General features: G+C 47.5%; 1 protein-coding gene across 4 annotated transcripts in view; it reads left to right on the top strand.

The window, feature by feature from the left end:
• The window catches only part of LOC147639892 (microtubule-associated protein TORTIFOLIA1-like), a 30,504-nt gene extending 14,935 nt beyond the window's left edge, over positions 1-15,569 (top strand). For 3 of the 4 annotated variants that reach the window (XM_086775068.1, XM_086775083.1, XM_086775086.1), the window contains exons 2-6: positions 12,171-12,362; positions 12,467-12,563; positions 12,763-13,499; positions 14,065-15,003; positions 15,125-15,569. In XM_086775068.1, the coding sequence (XP_086631194.1) occupies positions 12,171-12,362; positions 12,467-12,563; positions 12,763-13,499; positions 14,065-15,003; positions 15,125-15,313 (2,154 nt within the window). In that variant the 3' untranslated portion in view covers positions 15,314-15,569. The remainder of the gene's footprint in view (positions 1-12,170; positions 12,363-12,466; positions 12,564-12,762; positions 13,500-14,064; positions 15,004-15,124) is intronic. The other variant, XM_086775077.1, reaches the window with a different exon arrangement.
• The last annotated feature ends 805 nt before the right edge of the window (positions 15,570-16,374 follow it).

Raw genomic sequence — 16,374 nt, 5'->3', positions numbered from 1 at the left:
ATGCCCTAGAATCGGTGGCATGATGATTGATGAGTGCAGAGAGCTATACAAACACCTTTGTGCCCAGAGAGCACTGGGGACCATTACATAGAGAGGCGAGCCGACAGATACGGACCCTCACACGTCGTAAGAGGCGTGCATATGAGGAGGCATAGTACTGGGATATGTACCACCTTCTCATGAGCAGAGATACACCACTGCATGGTGCAAGTGTTAGAAGTCATCTCCTATCTTTATCAGACACCAGGGCCTCTATTGTGGGTGTGCCCGCCCTGTATAGGTGTTTTATCATTTTTCCTCACTCCCCGTATTTTTTCCCCATTTTTCCCTAATTTTCCAGGGTGTGGGAGGTAGTGTAGGACCTGTCGGCTGTACCAGATGCTGGCCGACTGGTCACAGGCAGTCCCAGTTGCTCCTTGCTGCTGGCCGACTGCACACGAGTGATGGCCGACTGCTGTATTTTCAGGTCGTGGGCATTTCAGGTCCAATCGGCTGTCCATCTACTGGCCGACTGCACTCATAAGGCCATATAAATAGGCCCCATTGCCCCCACATTGTATTCATTCAGTTTTCCTCGGGATCTTGTGTATAGAGAAGAGTTATACGCCTATCTCTCTCCTACTCTTGTGCTGTCTATTTTCTGCACTCTACTTGCTCTTGTGGTCTCAAGTTTGGTTATCATTTTCACTGCGTATTTTGACATGGTATCAAAGCCCTAGGCTCTTGATAGATCTTGGGAGTTTTCTGAGCAAGAGGGGGATAGTTACGTTGCTGATTGGTGGACTGTTTGGGAAGAGAAGTTGTAAGAGGAAGGCGGGCTAAAGTGCTGGACAGACACTTGTAGGTTTAGAGTCTTTTTTTCCCACCCCACCCACCCTTTTCAGTTACATCTCGCGATGATGTTGAGGACACACATGACAGAAACGATCTCTCTCTTTGGCGACGGCTGGACTACACGTGGACTGGGCTGTGGAGAACCGGCAGGTCTGAACTGCACCTGGGCGGGCAGTCTGTAGGTGAACAGCTCTCCCCTTTGTGAGTAGGCCGGCGGCCAGGACTGCAGGACAGCAGGTCTCTCTTTCTCCTATCTTCTCTTTCTTTTCGTGAGTTGTTGGACTGCAAGGGCAACACTCAAAGCTACACTCAGGTTGCAGGTGGAGGTGTGGGCTGAAGCCTTTCTTCTCTCTCTCTCTCTCTCTCTCTCTCTCTCTCTCTCTCTCTCTCTCGATCGGTCTTGGTGAAGATAGAGATTGAGGCAAGGATGATGGATGCTCTGGTCACACACATGCGAGCCTAAGGAGTACATAGCTTCTCTTTCTTCCAGTCAGAGGGCTGTTCGGGGGTTCTTCTCTTGGTTCCTTGTGAGAGGAGGAATTTGCAGCCTAAGAGGGCAGAAATAGGAGCAACAATTGAATGTTTCAGGAAGGGTTCATGGACTGTTTCATGGCTGTGTTTTTGGTTACGTGCATGGGCAAATTGACCATGTTTCATGGATTCACATGTGTGGGCCTGGCCAAAGAACTGTCTACAGCCCATGGCCCTCAGCCCGCCATCTTACCCCTTCCACATGTTGCTAGTTCCCATTGTGGAGATGGGTTCACACACATGCATGCTTTTGGATACTAACTCCTAGACCTAGATTGGTGCTTGTACACCTAAATGCAAGTCTGGTAAGTGCCCTAAACACCTCTACATCATTCCAGAGGATTACAAATACGTGCGGGGCATGGGCAGAAATCATATTAGGATATGCATGCGTGACCATGACCATGTATGGGACTTGTACACTTGGCCATGATGCTCTATGGTGGATCCTGCTCGTCCTTGAACAAGGGCCCACAAGGGACCAGGTAACCACCATAGGCCTTGTACCTATATTGTAGAGATATGTCCACGTGACATCCAAGTGTGGGATGCACGTGATAGAAACCTCTTTGCTTAGATGAGAGGGAAAGCTCGAATAGAATGAAGGATGAGGAGGTTGGAGTCCCTACTACTACATGTTGCTTGGCCCTTTGTATACCCTTAGAGACAATGATATAAGTCACTTAATGTGTTTGCACTGTGATTGACTATGGTTGTTTTGAACACGATAAGGCTTCCCAAAACTCGTCTAAAATTGTTCCAAACATGTTCAAACCTGATCCAACCTAATTCTCGCTAACTAGTTGTTGATTTAGTGGAGACACTAGTGTTCAATTGTCCTAGTGTCTGCCTTAGCGCATGTTGCCATATGGCTATCCCAGGCAGCTTTTACTAAGGTGTCAGTTTGTGTTCCTCCCTAGGATGTGGTGGCTTGTTTGTAGGATGGCTGAAGGGTTAGGTTCTTAACAAAGCTAGGAAAAGGGCTGAGTTTTGGATTTAGGTGAAGTAAGGGTGCTAGAGAATGATTCTTGGTGTCTTGGAGGGAACTTCATCATGATCGAATTCCCTGAGAGCTAACAGGGCAAAAGAGTGTTGCGTTATTGCAGAAACTATTCAAACCTCAAAGACGGAGTACCAATATTATGCACACACTTCCTTTTGGATCTACACAATTGCAGAAACTATTCAAACCTCAAAGACGGAGTACCAATATTATGCACACACTTCCTTTTGGATCTACACAATTCTTTCAGTTGATCCTCACATAGGGGTGATGGCATTGCTTGCAAGTCTTGTTAGGACCTTGGAGTATACCTTCCCTCAAGTTTAGAAGATGGCATGCGACTTCAATGAGCAACCAATTCAAACTTTTAGGAGAGATATTGTGCACTAGCAAATATGATAGAACACTTGGGAGGTGCTCTAATAGGGTTTGTTCACAAGATGTCAATAGACTACTCATTTAACATCCGGATGATGCAAATAGGATATGCAAGAATAGTATGGGGTGTGTGTGTGTGCTTTGTGGGAAGACAATGCCTTAGGGATTGAAGTATGGGCTAATCCCTCCTTGTTTGGGTATTATTTTATTCCAAACACTAGATACAATGTTTTGTGGAGGCCTTGTCCTCAAATATGGTGCACATGATCAATCAATGCCAATTGCCAAGGATTTGGCTTTTGATGATAAGGATGCCTTTTTTCTCATGCTTTCCAAGCAAGTTTGGTTTGTTTCAACTAGCCCCTAGGGTAGCTTCTAAGGGCTGCCCACCTTGTAAGCAAGGCCCCTAAGGTCTTATGGGGTGGCCCCCTTAGGGTTGTGCCTTTGTCGACATACCCACATACAACATGTATGCATGCACAAAGGTTCTTGATACCTAAAGTTGGTGTGCTAGGCAAAGCTCGATACACCTCTACATCATTCCAGAGGGTGACACTTGAGTGCAGGACATGTAGCATACGCCAAGCTAGGACCGTGTGAAACAACGAGGGCTTCTTTACACCTGAGTTTAGTGAGTCTTTAGCAATCCTTTAAACAACATACATGAATTGAAAGATGTAGTTGAGATGACACCAGATGGGGTCCCAATTACCCATAGAAGCCCCCCCTCCCCCTTTCCCCCCTTGCAAGTAGGAGTATTTGCTTTATTTCTTTTGGAGAATTAAAAACAAGTGGAACTGTGTCCACAAGACTGAGCGGACAAATTGATTGATTGACCGCCAAACGTAAGGACAAAGTGACCAAACGTTGGGTAGAATTAATTGTGCATAAGTTGTAGGCAAACTGTGAAGCTGTCTTCGAAGAGAACACGGTCTGAGATTGAGGGATGGTGTGCTGAGAACTTTGGAAAGAGACTGAGCTTCGGATGCCTTGGGCTTGAAAGCACAAAGGATGTTGAAATTATGCACAAAGGCAGGTGGCCTAAGCACACATGCTTGATTGAAGATGTAAACTTGAGTTTTTATCTGATGATTTTTGGACTGTGGAAGGGTCACCCTTATATATGTCCGTAGGAGGCTAGTCGGCAGATCCTAATGTTATCGGCTTGTTTAAATTTGCCACCACGATTGGGTTTTATTAGCATTAAATGTTGATAAAAGTCGTGGGGCTTCTGGTTGGTGGTTGACTCCCATCAAACTTGGCTGATTGTTGCCGAGTCTACATATAAAGTTGTCGATTGTTGCCTAGGCCTCCTAAAAGGCTATTGACTGGGACTTTATGTTGGTTGAGGGTATTTGTCACCCATCGCAAGGTTGTCCTCTCCTTGGGTCGGCCTTAGGACTCGTCCCTACTACATGGATGCAATTAACATGCTCTAATGCATTCTAATCCTAAAGTTGACATCTACATGTACCTACATGAGGACTACTTGTTGAATTCTCCAAAGTGGGTTAAGAGGATTGACCTCACATTGACGTGACAGACCTCTATGGTTGGGAGATTGACTTACGTAGCTTGTGCTTGACATGTCCCGGACTGGGGCTCACAAAGGGGTCATGGCATACGGCAAAATATCCTATTAAGTTACTACTTTTGTACATGTTTGTTGCAGTGTTGATGAGCCAGTGTGTCACCGTATACAACAATGCGTGGGTGCACATGACATTCCCTCTTGCTTAGCTTGGCAACAAGTTCATGGCTTCGAGGTAGTGCGCCAATAATTGTGGATACTCGAGCAAGAATTCTTTATCTAGTCAAACGGCTTCATGAGTCTCTCGATCTTTGAATTTGGTATAAATTTGGCGAAGTCGTCGTCCGGAATCGTGCTTCCAACGATGTAGAAGGATCTGCTCGGGCTCTATCACTTCTGCTTCATCAACCATTTTTGGCTATTGCTCTTTTGGGACATCCCGCAACGAAGGTTGGATATAAGGCTTTAAGCAAGAGACGTGGAAGACGTTGTGCATCATCCAACTGTTTGGCAATTTGAGTTGCATGGAGACATCACTTAACTTCTTGGTAATGGGAAAAGGACCAAAACTCTTGAATGATAGCTTCGAACAACGCTTGTCCACTTACTTGAGCCTTTGCTTCATGATCATTAAGTATACCCAATCACCCTCTTTGAAGTTGACATCTCTCCTTGACTTATTTGCTTGTCTAGTATAAGCCTCATGAGCTTTGGTAAGGTGCTCTTTGATTGACTCAATGATGGTAGAAAATGTTTTTGATGTCTTGTTGGCTTCCAAGGAAGGAGATATCATCTAAGTGAGAAGAGATGAAAATCTTCGACCAAAGACTGTCTCATAAGGAGATGAAAAACTGGCCCAGAAGGCATGAGTACTCCACCTGTTAAATGATGGGGCCTCCTCGAAGGCACGGAACGGATATGACATGAGGCACTGTCTTCGGTGAGGCAATACAGATGCGCAAGGATGGAATCCCGGCCGCGTATGCGAGGGACGAAGTGGCAGTGGGGGAGGATTCCATCACTCTCCCATGGCTCCACTGATCATTGGGAGAAGAGGAAGGTATTTCTTTTTGAGGCCTGGGAAGCAGATTGTCACGGGGAAGTTTGAAACGCCAGCCAATGGGTCGGATGCGGGGTCGAAGCCGTGCTGCCACCGCACAAAGAAGGCTTGGGCCGTACGCAATGCAACGAGGCTCGGTTGTTGCAGATTTGACATCGTTGGCGAGTCGAGCTCAACTTGGTAGTAGCCACGCCCCAAAGGATGAATGTTTGTGATCTTTGCAGGCTCACCAAGGAGGCTAGCCTAAAGAAGATTTTTGAGTTGTCCATGCGCAGGGCGGCTACTAGAGTGGAGGCCTCTAAGGATGCAACAGTCGTAGCGAGGAGCTAAAGGTCTGCTTCAGATAAAGATAAGCAAGTGACGGTGGCCTCGGTCGGGGATGACGGAGTGGTTGCCATGGAGTCCTCCTGAGGGTGAAGACCAAAAGAGGTCGAGACTTGCCGAGTGAAAATGTCCAAGAACTAAAGACGTTGCCAAATGAAGATGCAAGGGACGATGGAGTTGGAGGAAAACAGGATGATGTTAGCAGTCATCTCTTGTCTGTATATTTACACCAGGGCCTCTGTTGTGGGTGTGCTCGCCCGATTTAGCTGTTTTCTCATTTTCCCCGCTCTCCATATTTTTCCCTATTTTTCCTCAGGTGTGGGAGGCTGTTTTGTGGCTCCTGGCTGATCCAGACACTGGCCGATTGCTGGTCTGAGTGTTTTGTATGTTGGCCGATTGTCTCTGCCTCTCTCTGACCTTCCTTGAGTGCTGGCCGACAGAGGTTTGCTGGCCGACTGGAGGTGGGAGCAGGTCGTGAGCCTGTAGTTGCTGTCGGCTGCTTTTTGGGCTGGCCGATTGGCTCTTAGGGGCCATATAAAATGTCCCCTAGCCCCCACACATCATTGTATTTAGTTTCTGGGATTTTCTTGTGTATATATAAGCAGAGTTACACGCCTCTCTCTCTCTCTCTCTCTCTCTCCTTCTCTATTGCTGTGTTTTTCTGCAGTGCACTTGCTCTTGAGTTTTCAGATTTTGTCTTCATCTCCACTGCACATATTCTGACAGATGAATGGTGAGGCTACGGAGGAGAGAGGGGGGGGGGGGGGTTGCACACGGCGAGTAGAGGGGGGGGGTGCTTACGGGAGAAGGGGGGCGTAGGCGAAGCACTGGTGAGAGAAAAGAAGGGGGAGGGGGGGCGTAGGCGTAGACGCAAGAGAGGAAGCGGGGCCGTTGATAGGAGAAGGGGGGAGGCTCACGCGGTGAGTAGAGAAAAGGGGGGATTGGGGGGGGCGGGGCGGCTTTGCAAGGGGAGGGCACAGCGGGGCGTAGGCGGGCAGCAAGGGCTGGGCAACGAGAAGGGGGGGGGGTTGGGGAGGGCACAGGGGGGTGTAGGCAGGACAAGGAACGAGGGGGCAGCAGGGGTTGGGCAACGAGGGGGGGGGGGGGGGGGGGGGGGGGGGGGGGGGCGAGGACAATGTGGGGAAGGGGGAGAAGGCACATGCAATGTAGCTCACAGGGGGGGCCTCTTAGTTCCAAGCTTGACGTGTGCATCCGCATTCGTCTTGCAATCGATCAAGTGTGTGTGTTTGTTGAGCCGCTCCACCACAATGAAAATACAATCATTTTGGAACCTTTGACTCTTCGGCAAACCCACCACAAAATCCATGGAAATGTCCACCCAAGGCAAGTCGGAAACTAGAAGAGGGTGAAGCTTGCCTACCGCCTTCTGCAAATCAAGCTTTGACTTTTGGCAAACTTGGCAATGGCGCACGAACTGATGCACATCTTGCTTCATGCAAGGCAAAAAGAATAAGCGTGTCAGCTTTGTGGTTCTACAAAATCGGGATCCAAGGCATACATGGCCTTCATCGGCAAAAAGAAGTCATTGGCACAAGTTCAACCGTAGTCACATGACGTGGCTTATACTCGATTTGAAAGGTGAATCGAGAAAGAAAATGCCACCACCGAAGTTGATGAGGGGACAACAAGTCCTGATGAGACTTAGTGAGAAGATATTGCAAGGATCAATGATTTGTCCGAATCCAAAATTCTGCTCCGATCAAGTAGTGCTGCCACTTCCGAAGCTCATGCACTACCGCAAGAAGTTCTTGGTCATTAGTGCTGTATTGGAGCTGAGCACCACAAAACTTATTGCTCTCATACACAACATGATGTCCTTGCTGCTGCAAACTGCTCCCAAACCACCTCCACTCGCGTCACAAAAGAGGGTGAAGGGCTCGTCCAGGTTGGGAAGCCGCAAAACCGTCCCGGAAGACATGATATCCTTGAGCCGTTGAAAGGCTTCTTGCCCCAAGGGTGTCCAAACAAAAGCACGATCCTCCTTGGTAGCATCAGTTTCGTGGGCATAGTGCTCCACGAGTCTCTTGTAGAAGACAATCAAGCTGAGAAACTCTCTTAGCTCATGAATGTTGGCTGGCACGGGCCACATGATGATGGCCGCAATCTTGGTGGGATCCATGGAGATGCCATCCGTTGAGATAACGTGTCCCAAAAAGGAGACCATGGTCAAGAAGAACTCGGTCTTTTTCTGATTTAGTCTCAGGTTGTGCTCATTAATTAGCAGGAGAGCTTGCACCAAATGTCAACGATTCTCCTCACGCATCTTACAGCAGATGAGAATATCATCCAAAAAGACAATGATGAAAATCCCCAAGTAGGGCTGAATGTGAGACATCATCCTACTGAATGTAGCCGAGGCATTGGTAAACCCAAAAGGCATCGCCAAAAATTCGAAGAGGCCAAAAGAAGTTTTGAATGTGCTGTCTTTTGAATATCGTCCGGATGAACCTTGACTTTAAGTCTAGCTTGCTGAATACTCGCGTCCTTCTTTTTGACCAAAAGAACTTGGGCACAAAAAGGGGACAAGCTTGGCAGAACCAAGCCTTTGGCCAACATATCCTCTGACTAGGTTTTGAGCTCCATGAGTTCATTGTGGCTCATTTGGTACGGGGCATGATTGGAGGCTCCGCACTTGGAATAAGCCCGATCTTGTGGTCCTTGGGGTGAGGAGGCAACTCATCCACGAAGAGATGTCCATACTGCTCCAGCACACGCCATCGATTTTCTGGTAGAGAATGGACATAAACCACACATGTATGGTCACCCTTGCAAAGTATTCACTTCAGTTGAAGCCCCGAGATGACCGCCACAGGGCCCGAAATGTGAGGAAATGGCTTCCCCAACAACCTCGAGCTGTCGGTCTGATCCATCGCTAAAGGTGAGGCGATGCTCTGATTGATAGACCACACTCTTGTGATCATACAACCATGGGTGTCCCAAATGATATCTACCTAGTCCAACGGAGCCACTTTGAACGTTTGTTGTTTTTCAAACATGCCAAAAGTCAAATGGGCTTCGGGCAAGGTCTCGGTGACTTGGAACTGGTTAGATTGTTTCGTCTTGCCACGCATTGTGGTGGCGAGGACAATCCCATTGGTGTCTACAATTGTGGAGAGCTTCAAACGCTCCACCAAAAGATCCCGCACAATGTCCTTGGAAGCACCTCCATCAAAGAGAATGGACACTGGATGCCCATGGAGGGTACCACGGCACATAATTGTATCTTGCCGTCCAAGAACTATGGAAAGTTGACCAGAATGGGTCAGATGTAAGGAAGCTGTAGAGCTTGAGGTAGAGGGAGCTGCAGAAGCTTAATCCAGGGCCAGAGGGGCAACTGTAGCCGTTGACCTGGTCTTTTGCTTTTCCTTTCCTTTACCATCTTTGTTTTTGCGTCTTTTTTGGCCAATTCTTGCCAATATGCTCCCTACTATCACAGTAGAAGCACTGTCTAGCTGCCAGCTTAGCCCGACGCTCCTCAGGGGTGAGCTTTAGGGACTCTCTGGCTTGCCCTTGTCGTTGGAAGGCTTGGGTCCCTTGCCTTTGTCCTTGCCTTGCTGCTGCTGCTGTTAAGAGTTCCCGGGCTTGGGAGCCTCTTGGGCCACCAAAATGTTGGCCAAACTAATGGCCTTTTCTAGAGTCCGAGGCTCATGTGCCTTGATGTCAGATTGCTAAGGAAAATGAAGACCATCCACGAACTGTCGGATGGTCCACGGGAGCATGAGCATAAGTTTCCACAAGCGGGAGAGGTAATCTGGAATCTTCTCTCCAGAAAGCTGCTGAGCGTGCTCCCATTGCCACTCTAGGTTGCGCTGGAAGTGAACCGTAAGGAATTGGCAAAGGATTGTAATATGCAATCTTCCCAGTTACACACATATTGTGATGGCGAACATAGTCTTCCCACCGGAGAAGAGCACCACTAGAAAAAGCCGTACAAACCAAGTGAAGTTGGAACATATCCGAAACCGCCTGCTGCTGTGAGCACGACACACACCTCCTGTGTCCAGTGGTTATCTTACCAGAAAACTTCGGGGTTCGATCAACTTGAGCAGTTGAGTGTGCTCATCCCGAGTCATAAGACTCATAACATCTTTACCTCCGCCTGAAGCCGAAGGGTGCTGCCATTGGTGAGGGGCTCCGCGAAGGGAAAGAACTACGGAAAGAGGAAGTCGACGAGCTATTGCTACTGGAAGGATTGTCGGGAGGGTTGGGATCCGGGCTAAACAGCCACTTCCCAGGAGAGTGCGAACGGCATTGCCCTGCTGAAAAAGGAGTCGGGTCCCGATGCTGGCGCTGATCGGGCATGCGAGAGCCAGCTCTAGATGAGGGCGGGATATGATTGCGGATGGGGTACCGGAGTCCGATCTGCAGCTGGAAGTTTGGGAACCCTGGGGACCGTTGTCCGGACTGCAATTGCGCCATATGGGCTGTAAGGTCTATCATAGCCGTCTGCATGGCACGCATGCTTGCCAAAAGCTCCGCCATTTCATGTGGAGAAGCCATGGTACCAATCGAAGTCGAAGAAGACGCCGAAGGTTCCTTTGCCAGGACTGTGCTGACTGCATCAAGGAGATCCGAAAATCCAAGGCACTGATCGTCCTCGACAAGCTTGATTGCTACCAGGTCCAAATGCTTGGCTTGCTGGGTCAAAGTGGGCACCAGTGCGCGAAGTGATGAAGATGGGAGTGTGCCCAATGCGTGATGAAGTAAGGGTTTTTGGTATGGCTCTTGGTTGATGAATCAACCACTAGAATGAACCAACGAAGCACCACCCGAAAATGCAGCTGCAAAGAAGAGAAGTTCCGAACTGAATTCTGCTTGCAGCCTGCCCAAACCTATGGGCGCCCTGAAAAAAAAATCTGGCTGGTTCTCTAAGTTTTGATACCAAGTGTAAAGCGTTATGCCCTCAAATACCTATAAAAGAGAGAAATTCACAGTGGAGAACAGAGATACAAGCACAAGCTTTATAACAACACACCTTACAGGAGGTGACCCTGAGAACCCGGGCTCACCACCAAAGGATGAACAAGTTACAAGTGTACAGGAGAGTCGCCCTTGTTACACGCAGACACGTGTAGAGGTAAACGCACTCTCGCTTGCACTCTGAAAATGCAGAAGAGAGTGATTCGCAATTATTAGAACCCTCCCCCGAGAGTCCCTATTTATGGGTCCCTGGGCAGGTCATCGTCGGGGTCTGCTGGTCGGATGGGGCTGCCGGAATGATGGTTCACCTGGTGGACCACCTGCAGGTGTCACACCACTGGTTGGTGGGCAACCACCATGTAGAAACAGCCAGAAGAAGTAGGATACCTGGCTCCTCTTGCACATGTGTCCTCTTGGACGAGTGCTAGAGTCTCCAGAATCTCCTCTGAATGGTGGGTGTAATGTCATATGCCTCCGAGTGAGGCCTAAGAGTGGGAACTCTTTGGGTCTGTCCAAGCATGAGCAACTTGGTGTTACGCACAGTGCTGAAGTAAAGTACGCTCCTCATGGGGTTAGCCACATCAGTCCATTCCCACTCACCACAGTCCCAATGTAGGTATTCGATAGGGCATCCACCATTTAGCCATAGGCACCACGAAGCATGAGGAACCATCACTGCGGACGGGTCAGTATACCAAAGCGACCCACTACTCTTACCGGCGGATCGCACAGCCAGGTGGTTGCTTGTACATCCCAGCTCTCCATCCGCCATCTGGACTGAACTCTTCCTCCTTGTGCATCTAAATCAGCAGTACTTAGCATTTATTAAACAAGTAATCTGCATGCTTCCGTATTAGCATATAACATTGGTGGAGGCTGTGTGTTAGCACATCTTTAGGTATTGTGACTCCTTGCCAGTCTGTAAGGAATTAATGGACGCATAGCAATTTGTTTGGAGGCTAGGGAATAAAATGTACTGCATTCAGAGCGGTGATGGAGACCTCAGGAGCAAGGGTTAAAAAGACAAAATATTGGGTCTTTGGCCAAATAAACCCTTCTTGCTTGGAGCATATTTCATAGACTGCCAAGCACAGTGAAGGAGAGGCTGCAGCCTGGTGCATCAGCCCTCAGGCTACCAACTGGGAATCACTCTCATATGCTGTGAGGGCTGAAGACAGCTCTTGTTCTTTCGACTCCCAACAATAACAGAAACAGTGATGTATTACCAGGCTGCAAGGTAGCAGGCATCACATCCTCACCATGACAGTTTCAATTCCTAAAGAGTAGTCAAACTGTTGCCTATCTTCTTGCGGCCACTGCGCCCCTCTACGCACTCAAGTCTTGCACAGCTAGTGCAAGACTAGCTGTGCCCCTCTACGCATTCAATTCTTGCACAGCTAATGCTTGCCCAGTCCCAATTAGTAGTCTATGTGCTATATGCTCCATCAATTAGTATCAAGTTCAATAGCAAAACAAAAGTAGCATAATATACACATATATTTGGCTAGCTGAACCATTGCACTTGTCATACGTCTTCTGATCACATTTTTGTGTGTTTGGAGCTGCAGGTTGGAGCTCTTGGCCAGCAACAACTAGCCTTGCTGATGCCATGCATGCACGACGCCTTGGAGAGCAGTGACTGGGCCACTCGAAAGGCTGCAGCAGAAACACTTACCCGTGTAGGCTGCAACCTTGGGCCTGCATTGTCACGTTTTAAGTCGACAACTCTTCGTGTGCTGGAATCATGTCGATTTGATAAGGTTGGTGGCTTTTGAGCCTTTGTATGGATTCTTTTGGGTATGCTTGTTTTAACTTTCCAGAGTAATTTTCTGTTTTTATAGAATGATTTGTAGTGTTCTTGCAGGTGAAACCAGTAAGAGACAGCGTACATGATGCGACTCAACTATGGAAGACCTTGCCAGGGACTGAGTCTGAATCCCCTGGATCGGCAAAAAAGTCAGGTAGAATCAAATTTTGAGGATAAGTTGTGGCTGTGAAGGGAGCCGGGTGATCTCCTTGGTGTGCTGTCATGACGAGTGCATGGGGTAGTCTGTCCAACAAGAATGAAAAAATGCATGCACGTTTTTTTTTTGGTCATTGTTTGATTGGACGCTGGATGTTGTGACTAAACCTATGTAACTGCTGTTGCTGTGTTCTGAGATATGGTTGTCACAGATGGCCCTGAATTGGCTGTTGCAATGCAGAAACTTGAGCTGCATAGTCCTAGCCCGATTTTTAAGGAGACAAGTCCTACAGCAGAGAGTCCTAGAAATGAGGAAAAATCTGAAATTTCTAGTCCTAATCGGTTGCTCAAAGCATCTGTAAAGCCTCTGGATGCTGTCAAGAAGAGGGCCCCTGCTCTTACTGATAAGAAACTGAATCCAGAATTCTTTCAGAAGCTGGCTGCAAGAAATGAAGACGGCTGGCAGATTGAAGTTGCGGTGCCTCGCAGTTGCCCACCATCTCTGGCCCAAGAACCAGAGATCAATCTCAAAGAAGGGAATGTTGAGGTGGATGACCTTCCTTTGGGGCAGCTTGCTCAGGATAATGAAAGACCCAGTCAGGATCCTCATATGGTGTCTAATGGGAGGGGAAGAGAACACACTGGCTCACAAAGTCTATCTTTGGCCATTGATGAGAGCCCATTATCAAGGAGCCGTGGGTTAGGAAAAACGTCTGTGAGGCAAAAGGAGGTCATGATGGGCTTGGACAAGAATATCCTTAAAGGTGGTATGTATAATCAGGCTTGCGACGCAAATGGTCATGTAACAGGCCTAACAAGCTATAGTGGGCTTGAAGCACATCAGGCAATGAATGAAAGATCAAACTGGCATTTTATCCACAAACAGCTTGCTCAACTTGAGCAACAACAGTCAAATCTTATGCAAATGTTTCAGGTATATTTACAAACTTGGTGTTTCAGGTATATTCACAAAGCTATGTGGACTAACCTTATTCATGTGCTGCACGCCTGGTGGGATCACACCCAGGGTGGCTTGGTGGCTGTCAATGGAAAAAGGGCCCTGTCTTAAGGGTCTACATCAACCGTCTTAGTGGCCCTTTTGCCTGAACTGTCGTCTACCCAAAGTAGGGATGCTAGTTGTGATCAGCTCTCTAGCCTAATATATTTTCAGTTTACTAGTTGAAGGATCTTTTATGCTGGGAAAGAACATTTTGAAGCAACAAATATCCTTGTCTTGATGAATTTTTTACTTACTGTTTAGAGGATGCACATAACTCTAATATATTTTCAGTTTACTAATTTAAGGATCTTTTATGCTGGGAAGAACATTTTGAAGCAATCTTCTTGGAAATTTTACTTCTGTTTAGAGGATGCACATATCTGACAACTTCTCATTACATGTTACTTGTTTCGTGTTATGAATTTTGCTATGCTGTAGCAAAAGCAATGTCATGAATGTGCGGCCTCTAATCTGCCATTCATGGGTGATTCTTTTTCAGGACTTCATGGCGAGCTCCAAGAAAAATATGTTTGTGCTTCAAGCAAGGGTACGGGACTTGGAGAATGTGGAGGATATGGTGTGTGATGTGGGGTTTTCTGGCAGGAAGAGATTAAATGTTGGTGTTGTGGGACATGAAAACAGTGGCTACAGGCCGCCTGGTAGATATTTTCCAGGGTCTGAATATGTGAACCCCAGGTTTGGTATAAGTGTGGACAATCGTCGTCTGTTTGCAAACAGAATCTCTGCATCTGAAAATATGAATAAAGGCATGCAACATAGGTCTTTTGAACCCGCTTTTGAAGATTGGGATGAGTTTGCATACAGAAGTTCGAGAGGTGGGCTGGCAGGAGCTCATGTGTTGGATGGCCAAGCTGCAGGGTTCCGACGCAACAATGTGGGAGGGCCTAGTGATCGACCGAGCAGTGATAGGGAAGATTTGGAAAATGATCAGATTGGAATGAGAAGAGTGTGGGATAGGGTGCCTAGGCCCATCAGGCTTGGGGAGGGCCCTTCTGCAAGAAGTGTCTGGCAGGCATCAAAAGATGAAGCTACTCTTGCAGCAATACGTGTGGCTGGTGAAGATTCAGAGCTTTCAGAGTTGGATACTCTTTCTACTGCAGCCTCTAGGCTAGGCCCTTCAGAGTCTGGTTCTGAGAGCTTACCCCACACGAATGGTGGGGGTGGTGGGCAGGGAAAGGGCCAGTATTGGAGCTTATGGGGTTCTGTTATGGAGTTTGTTCACGCAGGAGACATGGAGGCAGCTTATACTGAAGTGCTAAGTGTTGAAGATGAGCTGATGCTTATGAGACTGATGAGCCGAACGGGACCAGTGTTAGATCAGTTTACCATCACGACTGCAACTGAAGTGTTGAATGCTGTCGGACAGCTTCTTCAACAGCAAAGCTATTTTGACTTTTGCCTTGCTTGGATCCAACAGGTCAGTCTCCTCCCTGTCTAGTCAAAATGCTGAAATTTTTAACTGTCTTGTTTGTTAAGATGATCCTATATACCTCCATTTTTGATTTTGCATTTCTTTATGGACTGGAATCTTACTGCAGGTTGCTGATATGGTGGCAAACAATGGAGCAGATTGCCTGGAGCTCTCTCTGGATGCAAAAAAAGAGCTCCTGATAGCTTTACAAGAATCTGCTGGTATGGATTTGCCAGAGGGCTGGCTAGGCAACAATGTTGATGAGCTTCTACAGCAGCTTGCCAATGCTTGGTCCATGGACATTGTGGCTGTTTGAGTAGACTTGTAACACACGCTATGTGGTGCTGGTAGTGGTTCAAGCCAAGTCTACTTATATTAAACTTTTACTGAGGGGTTGAATTACGGGACCTGCAAACTCTCAATAATCATACTCGACTCCGTTAGGGCTTTCTGTCCAAGTCCTACACAATCAAGGGACTAGTTTGCATGGTACTGTTTTTGGATTTGCTCTGCACACTCATGCCAGAATGCTATGCTTCAATTTTGATTGAGTACATGTGATTACACCTCTATACACCTGAAGTTTTGCGTGTTCTCTTTTACACATTTTTTAAATCTTGAGAGTCAAATATTGTATTAATATAGGGGCAATGCTACGTTCGAAATTACAAGCATGGAAGAAATCCAACTGCCAGAAATTAGTAAAAAGGCCAATACAAATATATCTGTTCTAATGGTAGAAAATGCCCAAGTAGATTGAGCGTATATCCATCATGGATAGGTAGCAGATGAGGAAGTAGCAACATGTAGACCATTTGCAGAAGTTCCTATAGAGGCAAGGTAAGGTGGGACACACAGAAGGACCAGTTGAAGGAGCCCCAGCAGGAGGCAGCCAATATAACAGATGATGGAGGTAAAAACCCAAGATTGAGGGAGGCAAGATAACACCAGGCTAGGAGAAAGTCGCCACCTGTGCATATTTGGAGAAAGGTACCAAGGAGAGCCAAATGACCATAGTTGCAAATACAAGCCTGTTGAGGCCAGTAGTAGCAAGTAGAGCTGCAAGGAGGAATGAAGGATGCGCCCAGTTTTTCAATGAAAAGGAGCCCAACGCCATCCAATTTTGTCTTCACAGTGATTGTGTGTGTAAAAAGTGAAGCGCAGCCCCAGAAGAGCCTCTAAGGAAAGATAACTGAAAGCCTCTCCACCGAGAGGGTTAACATGCCACCTTTGAGCCCAGATAGCCCTCTCAAACCTACGCAGTTTCAAGCACATTGTTGGCTTAGGCTAACTAGCCAGAGCCAGCTCGCACACTCCAACCAGAAGAAAAGCATTACTAGCGAGCCCAAATGAATGCATGAACTTGCCAATCTCCTT

Source organism: Cibotium barometz, chromosome 3 (assembly GCF_041138505.1).
Source record: "Cibotium barometz isolate CiBa-2024 chromosome 3, ASM4113850v1, whole genome shotgun sequence".
Classification (NCBI taxonomy): domain Eukaryota; kingdom Viridiplantae; phylum Streptophyta; class Polypodiopsida; order Cyatheales; family Cibotiaceae; genus Cibotium; species Cibotium barometz.
The sequence above is the reverse complement of the archived record's forward strand: the minus strand, read 5'-3'. Positions and strand labels throughout refer to the sequence as shown.